Genomic DNA, 8,660 nt, shown 5'->3' with positions numbered 1-8,660 from the left:
AGACGCTATATCTTTTGATAGCCGGGCACCATCAGCTTTCTTCACCACATTTGCTTATTCACCCGCTTTGTCTTCAGCGGTTGTGTCGGGAAGGTGTCCTTTTTCTTGTTGTATTGCTCTGGGTAGGACTTCTAATAGAACCTAAAATAAAAGTGTGAGAGCTAGCACCTTTGTTCCTGATTCCAAAGGGAAAGTTCTCGGTTGGCTATTGACTTTTCATATATAAAAGGACTTCCAAAAGTTCATAGAAATCTTTCATAATCTTTCCATTTTATTTATTGACGAACTTTTTGAGCCCCCCCTCCCCCCCCATAAGCCATTGAATCGTATTGGAGAAATGCTCCTTCTCTGTGGCTCTTTAAGGTTTGTTTTCATCAGGAAATGGAGTTAAGATTTTCAGGCGCTTTGTCTGCATCCGTAGAGTACCTACCATGTGATTCTTTTCCTTGGTTCCATTGATATGGTATATTGCATTTATTAGTTTCTGGGTTTTTTTTCATTTTTTTACATTCATATATTTTTGTTTAAAGTTCCTGAAATTCTGCAGAAGTACTTTGTGACTTATCCTTGTGTGTATGCACTGTTTTAGTCTGGGTTCTCTAGGAAAACAGAAGGTTACACACATACGTCTGTGTAGATGTGTACAAATTTAGCTTATGGTCATTGAGTCAGTTCTGACAACAGAGCAAAACACTGCCCAGCCCTGTGCCAGCCTCACAATTGTTGCTCTGCTTGACCCATTCAGGGATGCCTCTTTTTCATCGACCCTCTCCTTACCACGCCTGGTCTCTTTTTCAAGGGACTGATCTCTCCTGAGGACATGTCCAAAATACATGAGACAGTCTCACAATCCTTGCTTAGGAAGCATTCCGGCCAGACTTCTTCCAAGACAAGTCTATCTGCTCTTCTGGCAGTGCATTTATTGTGTTTCTAATGTTGAGCCATCCCAGCATTCCTCGAGTAAATCCCACGTGGTCATGGGATATGACTCTTTTAATATGTTGTTGGACTCTGTTTGCTAGTATCTTGGGGGTGTGTGTGTTTTTTTTTATATATATCTACATTTATAAGACATAGTATCATATAAGTTTTTCTTTTGGCATCTGTGTAATGTGGGTGTGTGGTGTATGTTTGTGTCAGGAATGCATTTGGCCCTTTCCTTCCCTTTCCGTCTCCAGGAAGAAGTGAAACTATGCTGGTGTCAGCTTGTCTCAGGACATGTGGCCGACTTTCCCATGAACCATCTGGTATGGAGTTTCGTTGTTGCTGTTGGGGGCGTTAGGGTCACTGATTGCATCCCCCAACTTGGGATTCTGCGAAGACTCCATTTGGGTCGGCTCTGGAAGAATTTTTCCATTTCATCTAAGTTATCCACCAGAAGCCCTGGTGGTGTAGTGGTTTGTGTTGGGCCACTAACCATAAGGTCAGCAGTTTGAAACCACTGCTGCTCCCCAGGAGAAAGTGTGCCCTCTCCACTCTGAGGAAGCGTCCATCTCAGAAACCCACGGGGGCACTTTCACCCTGTCCAGTAGGGTCTCTGAGTCAGCATCATCTCATGGCAGTTGGTTTGGGCTTGAATCCACTCTGGTACCATATAGTTGTTCATCATATTGTCATAATTCTCTTTATTTCTCTCATATTCGTTGTCCCGTTGCCTCTATCCATTTTTGTTTTGTTTTGTTCCATCTATTATCTATTTAAACAATGTTTTTGTCAGTCTAGCTCATCGCTCGTCGTCGTTATTGAGTAACACAGGAACCGACTCCTGCCTTTGTTGTTTTCGGCTTCGTCTTTCTTCTGCTCTGGTGCTGTTTCCTTTTCCTGGTTGTTTCAGGCCTGGCTTGCTCTTCCCAGTTCCTGGAGGTTTTGAGTTCTCACATTTATTCTGTTTTAGAATTTTTGTACTGGGAATTGGGGTCGGGGGTCGGGGTTTCTCTTTCAGACCATTGGAACAGTCCAAAGTGCTCGTCAGCCTCCCCTCTCATCCAGTCTTCTATCCCATCCACCTGCAGGCTTAATCCCATTTTTACGCCTTGTTCTCAAGTGATTTTTATGCCTAACCTCTAACCAAACCGCCGCTTCTTACTCTTTTAAAAAATCCTTCATCCTCTCTCATTTCCTCCTGTCCTGTACTCGAGTCGGGCTGGGCGTGCCTGGTTCACGGCCCCTGAGTCCCGTCTGTGTGCTGTCCTTTCAGAGCTTCACACGCTGTGGCAGAATGAGGAGCGGGCAGCCATTTCCTCCGGGAAACTCAACGAGATCTGGCACCGAAGACACGACTATTGGCTTCTGGCCGGGATTGTCCTGTATCCTTTGACACCGATGCAAGGACAGTGGTGCTCTCCATGTAGAGGGCGACTCTAGAGAAGAGGAGCTGGCACCAAGGGCAGGCAGGGGATGCCGGGCACCCCTCTGAGAAGTCACTCCAAAGGGCAGATGTTTTGATCACCAAGCGCATCCTGTTCCATTCCTTAATGGTCCCCTTTCCGCCAATGGCAGCCACGGTTATGCACGGTGGCAGGACCTCCAGAATGATGCGCAGTTTGCTATTATCAATGAGCCGTTTAAAACTGAAGCCAATAAAGGGAACTTTCTGGAGATGAAAAATAAGTTCCTGGCCCGGAGGTTCAAGGTGAGGACGGGTGAAAAGGCCAGGGGCAGGGGCGGGGGTCAGAGCTGGTGGGATTCTGAGGGAGCGCTCACAGGGCAGTGAGGCTTGAGACCACAAGCTTCGAGGATGAGCGGAGTATCCGCTTGTGTTGGAGACTGGGGTCCAGCTTAGTCTGATGTCAGGGTTGCAGGTGTGGAGCTGGGAGTGTGGGGTGTGGGGCAGTGGTGCTGTTCACCCACAGCTGCCCGCACTCACCCCACTCCACCCCCCCATGCCCGTGCCCTCAGCTCCTGGAGCAGGCGCTGGTGATTGAGGAGCAGCTGCGGCGGGCGGCCTACCTGAATCTGTCACAGGAGCCGGCGCACCCCGCCATGGCCCTCCACGCCCGCTTCGCCGAGGCCGAGTGCCTGGCCGAGAGCCACCAGCACCTCTCCAAGGAGTCGCTGGCGGGGAACAAGCCGGCCAACGCCGTCCTGCACAAGGGTAAGGGCCGCGGCGGCCCCGCGCGGGGGAGGGCCCACAACGCTGCGTAAGTCTTCACCCCGCACCCCTCAAAATCTTCCCACCCCCCTGACCCCTGTACCTTCCGAACCATCCCCCTCTGCCTTCTAACCCCACCCTTCACCCATCGGACACTCCCTTGGTGGTTAGCCTCTGGGACTTGTGCACGCTAACCCTGGCCCCTGCCTGGCAGTGTTCCCACCAGTGTCTGACACAGGGGCCTGCCCCTCAAACTAGGTGGAACTCCCCCGGGTTCCCTAGGGACGGTGGGACTGCCTCACTGACCTACACGCTGCCAGACCGCTGGAGCCCTCCTGTCCAGGGCCTTGACCTGAGTGTGCTCCACAAAAGCCCTCCCTCTGCCTGCCCACATCACATTCCCTCACAGCCCATTCACCCCAGGAGGCAAAACCTACCACCTGGCACACCCTGACTCCACGCTAGGAAACTTCCCTTTGACCTTCAGCCGGTCCTCCCAAGCCCTCTTACCTTGAGAAAAATAGACCTTCTAAAGCCCTCTCACCTGCTAATCCTACTCAACGGAGGGAGGGACTGACTCCTGACTCCTTTGATTCCTATTCTAATTCCTTGACTCCGTAATACAGACCCTCTTAATGCTCCCTCACCTTTACCTATGAAAACCTTGATTCCGTAATCTTTGCTACCACTTGCCACCTCCCACGCCTCCCACCTATTTCCTCCCCATCATCCCTACCCCCAAGAGCCTCACTCTTGCAGTATGGGATGTTCTGACAACTCCTCGCCCCGTGTCTTCCAATGTCCTTCCCTGTCTTCCTTTGTGCCTTCTTTCTCTCCATCCGCCCTCTGTGCTGATCTGGCCTCTGCCTCTTCGCCTGCCACTCTCTCTCTTTCCTTGAGTTGCTCTTTTTCTGTCTGCGCTGGCCCTCTCTTGGTCTCTGCCATTTGTCTCTCTCTCACTCGCACTCTACCTGTCCGTTTGACTCCTCATCTCTTTTCCTGGCTGCATCTCTCTCTTTCCCTTGCTCTTCTTTCTCCGTGGCCCGGGCCCCAGTTCTGAACCAGCTGGAGGAGTTGCTGAGCGACATGAAGGCGGACGTGACCCGCCTGCCAGCCACGCTGTCCCGAATACCCCCCATCGCAGCCCGCCTTCAGATGTCCGAGCGCAGCATCCTCAGCCGGCTGGCCAGCAAGGGCGCAGAGCCTCACCCCACGCCGGTAACCCTCTCCCCACACTCCAGTTCCCCCTGCTCCTGCACACATGAACACACTCCCATCAAAGCCCTGTGCACTGTGCTGAGCACCCAGCCAGCACACACTCACCACCCTGTGGGAGTCCCACATGGACTCAACTCCCTCCTCGTTTGGGAGCCTGGCTGGGAGTGGCTCCCCTAGTGTCTTGCCACTCAGCTGGTGGTGGACTGTCTAACTTCAGCTTGTACTCTCTCCCTCAGGCCTTCCCTCCGGGTCCGTACGCCACACCTCCGGGGTACGGGGCAGCCTTCAGCGCCGCCCCCGTAGGGGCGCTGGGCGCCGCAGGCGCCAATTACAGTCAGATGCCCGCAGGTTCCTTCATCACAGGTCAGCTGGTCATTTTCCTCCCTCCCCGCTCGCTCTCTGCCACAGTCAAGCAGCATCCCTGCCAGCTCTTGTTTGCTGCTCTAGCCCTCCCGTCACCTACGGAATGGCACAGTGCCAGGCTTTGCCCTCACTCTTTCTGAAGCCCTCACCCCGCCAACCCCCATCTTCGAGGGTTCTCCTGGTTCTGGGCTGGGTCTCACCTACCCAAGTTGCCTGCATCTGGGACCTTCCCGAGGGAAGAGATGAGAGCCCAAAAGAGGTCCGCCAAGAGTTGGCACCTCAGGAGGCACACAGGGGAGCCTCGGGGCCAGATTGGGGGTGGGGGCTGTTCCTCCCTTGTCTTCCCACCCTTACCCTGGGAGATCTGGAGTGGCAGTCGGGGTTCTTGAAGCAGGACCGGGCTGTAGTAAGGAAGCGGTGTTTGGGTGCACTGTGGAGACTGACCCTTCCTCGCTCGCTTCCTACACAGCCGCCACCAACGGCCCTCCAGTGCTGGTGAAAAAGGAGAAGGAAATGGTGGGGGCAATGGTGTCAGACGGGCTGGATCGGAAGGAACCCCGAGCCGGGGAGGTGATCTGTATAGACGACTGACCGGATCCCAGGCCTGCCCTTCACCCAGGCCCTGTTCCCGAGGCCGGCCCCCAGTCCAGGCTCTGGGGCCTGCTGCCAATCCTCCACCTTCCCCACCCCTCGGGCCACCATTGGGCTAGAAGCCCCTTTGCCCCTCTCTGCAGGAAGGACCTTAAGTCTTTCTCCACTCCCATGCACCCTTCCTGCTGAGCTTTGAGGAGTGTGCTGGTGAAAAGAGGGTGGTGGGAGATGGTTAGCAGGGTCTTTCAAGTACCTTTCTCCCCTCCCCCACCCCCAACATACACAGCTTCCCAATAAATGGTGTAGGGAGGAAAGAGGTGGCGCCTCCCCAGTCTTTTTTCCTGCAATGTAAGCACCATCTCCCGCAGAAGCCGGGGAGCCTTGCTTGGCCTTTAGGAACTTTTTTGGGAGGGGAGGGGGAAGCTTGGAAGAGAGGAGGAGGATTTTCGAGAGGGTTGGCAAATGAGTTCTGGGAGGGAGCAAGGGAGGAGGTGGGCTGCATGTTACCCTCCCCACCTCTCCCCAAATCAAGGGTGAAGCAGTCAACAGGGAGGGAACCCATTGCTGACCAGCCTCAGAATAAAGGTACCGTCCATTGGCTCAGTACCTCCCGTGTACCAGCATCTCATGTGAGCCATTTTCCCCCTCTGTAGGGACCAAGGACCACCCCTACAAAAAGAACAAAATGGTTGGGCGCCACCCTCTCAAGCCAAAGAGGAGCTCCCCAACCTGTTCTAGGGGCCATGTAACCTAGAAACGGTGGAAGAGAATACCGTGGGCCAGATACGGGGGAGCCCCCCACCTTGGGTTCATGTCCCTAGAAGGCTTGGCCCTCCTCAAGGACTAGATACAGACTAAGTGTGAGTGGGTCACGCAGGGGGGCTAGTCAGGAGGCCATCTTGCCCCTTGACACCTCTAAAGCAGAGCAAAAGAGTGGCGGAGGGCAGGCTGGGGACACATGGGCACATCCCCTTCCCAGAAGGAGCCGGGGAGAGTGGCAGTTTGCATGGCGAACCCCCCACTTCCTCTTCGCTGCCCTTCACTTTCTTGCTGCCCCTCTCCCAGTCTCTCTTCACACCCACTCCTGGTCTGTCCCGACCCCTTCTTCTGTATCAGGTTTATTGGTTGTACATATAAATTATACTTTCCTTTCTGTGTGCTGTGATTTTTGAGTGGGAGAGTCCTTTGGCTGTGGGGAGGGTTAAGAAAGAGTGTTGCTCCTTGCCATTTCAGATTCATCCTTTTCTCTCCTGTCATCTTGTGACTTTCCCCTCGTCGTTACCACTTGGGTCATACCCTAAAACTGTCTCAGGCTCTCCCTTTTCCAACCCCGGGTTGGCTGCTCAGTGTCGGGATGGGCATGCACAGCCAGGGGATGGTGAGCAGCAGGGATCATTGTAACACAGGGGGAGGGGGGAGGGGGGAGGGATGGCCAAGGGCACCGCCAGGAGCTGTTGGAGGGAGGAGTGCCTGACAAGACCCAGTGCTCTCCATTCATCCACTTTAAAGTTGCCTAGTTCCTCTCAGTCAGTAGAGGTCACTACAGGCCCGCCAGTTCTAACCGTTCCTGTGGTAAGCAGAGGCACACCTACCTGTTTTTGAGCACCTGGAGGGGTCAGACCGCGGTTTTGCCAGACTGGAACCCTTGCCTCCTCCCTGATACACGTACTGTTCATCCTGAGAGGAGAGCCTACCAGTGGTTGATCAAGAGGCCAGACATAGTTTGAGGGGCTGTTCCAGAGAGCACAACATGCAGTGTCAATGCAGCAAACGTTTATTGAGTGCCTCGTTGACATGGACACTGTTGCCAGCCCTGGAGATACAATAAGTCACAAGTCCAGTGTTGTGCTCCAAGAGCTGAACACTAGTGGGGGGTGGGGCACAAAACAATTGAGAAAAGCAATGGAAAGGAGACAAGGCAGGGTGACAAGAGAAGTTGGGGGAAAGGGTTGCACTAGGCTGAATGCTGAGAAGTCTCTCCCAAAAGGTGACATTTGAGACTTTGTGACAGGGAAACACTAAGGGTCACAAAAATAGGAATATATATTTTGAAAGTTCACATTTGTAGTCCAGAGAATACCATCAATTAGTGATGTACACAAAGGACTAAGGGTATTTCTTCAACACTAAGCTTGTCACTTTAGGACTTTCAATGCCAATGATACCGATGGTTTTAACTATCCCATTCCCAGATAATGAGATCCCAGAGTGAGGAAGTAGACCAGTACATCTTCAGTGTGGACTTGCACACAGACCACCTGGGATTTTTGTTATAATCCAGACTGATCCGACCACAGCAGCCCAGCACGGGGTCCTAGGATTCTGTGCTGCTTCCAAGCTTGCTCTCCCAGTGGCTACATTAAGACTATCATCAGGCGCTAGTTAGCAGGTTTTAAAGCAGAATTCCTGTCATTCAATAGGTGATGTTCAACCACAGGAGGCATGTTTAAAATGGTACATTGTTGCCAGTGTTTAACCCCTAACAACAGATAACATCAGAAAACGCTTTTATCCAAGGGTTTACCCCTAATATCCTTGAGAGGCCCTCATTTAGCTGCCTGAGATAAATGCGTCTTGGATCTTCTGATCTTTGCCCTACATATTGAACAACTCTGAGATACGCAAGACTCCTAATAGGCGACACAGCATGGCCATCATTTTAGGAACACACTACTGTGGGTAGGGAGAAGGTGGGGTGTTCACAGCTACCAAACAAAGTGAGATATTAACACAAATTCGCCTCGCCCGCTTCATTTTAAAAAGAAATACAATCTCAAACCATTGACACAGAAATGCTAAAATAGGACCTGTTGCTCCCCCACAAGCACACCAGCACTGCCCTGGACATAAGCCAAAAATCACAGCTCAGGAAACCCGTCTGTCGTCTTCCCACTGCAAGGAAGGCTTTGTTTACATCAGCCCGGGGCCACTCCATGCGAATTGGTTGGGGCTGGCAGTCGGGAGACGGGGCGATTTCGCCTAGGACCTCCCTACTTCAGGATCAGCACCTCCCGGGGCGTTCCCTTCTGCCCCGGGCTCAGTGGCCTCATCGAGTGCCAGGCCGGTGTCCGGGAGCTTTAACAACGTGAGCTCCCAGTACGGAAGCGGCAGCTCCCACCTTTCTTTGGCCGTAGCTTCTGCGGGGATCCACAGTTACAAGGTACAGCGCGTCATGTGGGCAATGTCTTTGACCTCCGGACAGTACAGCACTGGGGGCAAGAAGAAGGATTAGTGACAGCGGTTGGACGCACCAGCACCCTGGCATCTGCAAGCGATCTCGTCCCTTTGGCCTTCGCGGGCTGGCCCTCACCGTTGCTAGGCAGCGGGCGCCGCCAGCGGCGCGCAGGCGCCACCACCTGGTCCAGGAGCCTCCGCAGCGTGCGCCACCCCGCGCTCC

At 53.3% G+C, this 8,660-nt stretch overlaps 1 protein-coding gene and 1 long non-coding RNA gene across 11 annotated transcripts in view; one reads left to right on the top strand and one right to left on the bottom strand.

Moving 5' to 3' along the window:
• CHD3 (chromodomain helicase DNA binding protein 3) overlaps positions 1-6,416 on the top strand; it is a 28,992-nt gene extending 22,576 nt beyond the window's left edge. For 7 of the 10 annotated variants that reach the window (XM_045293530.1, XM_045293533.1, XM_045293529.1 and 4 more), the window contains 6 exons: positions 2,198-2,306; positions 2,500-2,632; positions 2,899-3,140; positions 4,146-4,309; positions 4,546-4,672; positions 5,142-6,416. In XM_045293530.1, the coding sequence (XP_045149465.1) occupies positions 2,198-2,306; positions 2,500-2,632; positions 2,899-3,140; positions 4,146-4,309; positions 4,546-4,672; positions 5,142-5,382 (1,016 nt within the window). In that variant the 3' untranslated portion in view covers positions 5,383-6,416. The remainder of the gene's footprint in view (positions 1-2,197; positions 2,307-2,499; positions 2,633-2,898; positions 3,141-4,145; positions 4,310-4,545; positions 4,673-5,141) is intronic. The other 3 variants (XM_045293535.1, XM_004712919.3, XM_004712920.3) reach the window with 1 other exon arrangement.
• A 603-nt stretch (positions 6,417-7,019) lies between these two features.
• Positions 7,020-8,659, bottom strand: LOC123522077. The gene is made up of 2 exons (XR_006680374.1): positions 8,574-8,659; positions 7,020-8,472 (listed from the first exon to the last, which is right to left on the bottom strand). It is a non-coding gene; the product is annotated as an uncharacterized LOC123522077 (long non-coding RNA).
• Position 8,660: the final 1 nt, after the last annotated feature.

Source organism: Echinops telfairi, unplaced genomic scaffold (assembly GCF_000313985.2).
Source record: "Echinops telfairi isolate 266 unplaced genomic scaffold, ASM31398v2 ScPeMD7_2010;HRSCAF=2546, whole genome shotgun sequence".
NCBI lineage: Eukaryota > Metazoa > Chordata > Mammalia > Afrosoricida > Tenrecidae > Echinops > Echinops telfairi.
Note: the sequence above shows the minus strand (reverse complement) of the source record. Positions and strands in the feature narration are given on the sequence as shown.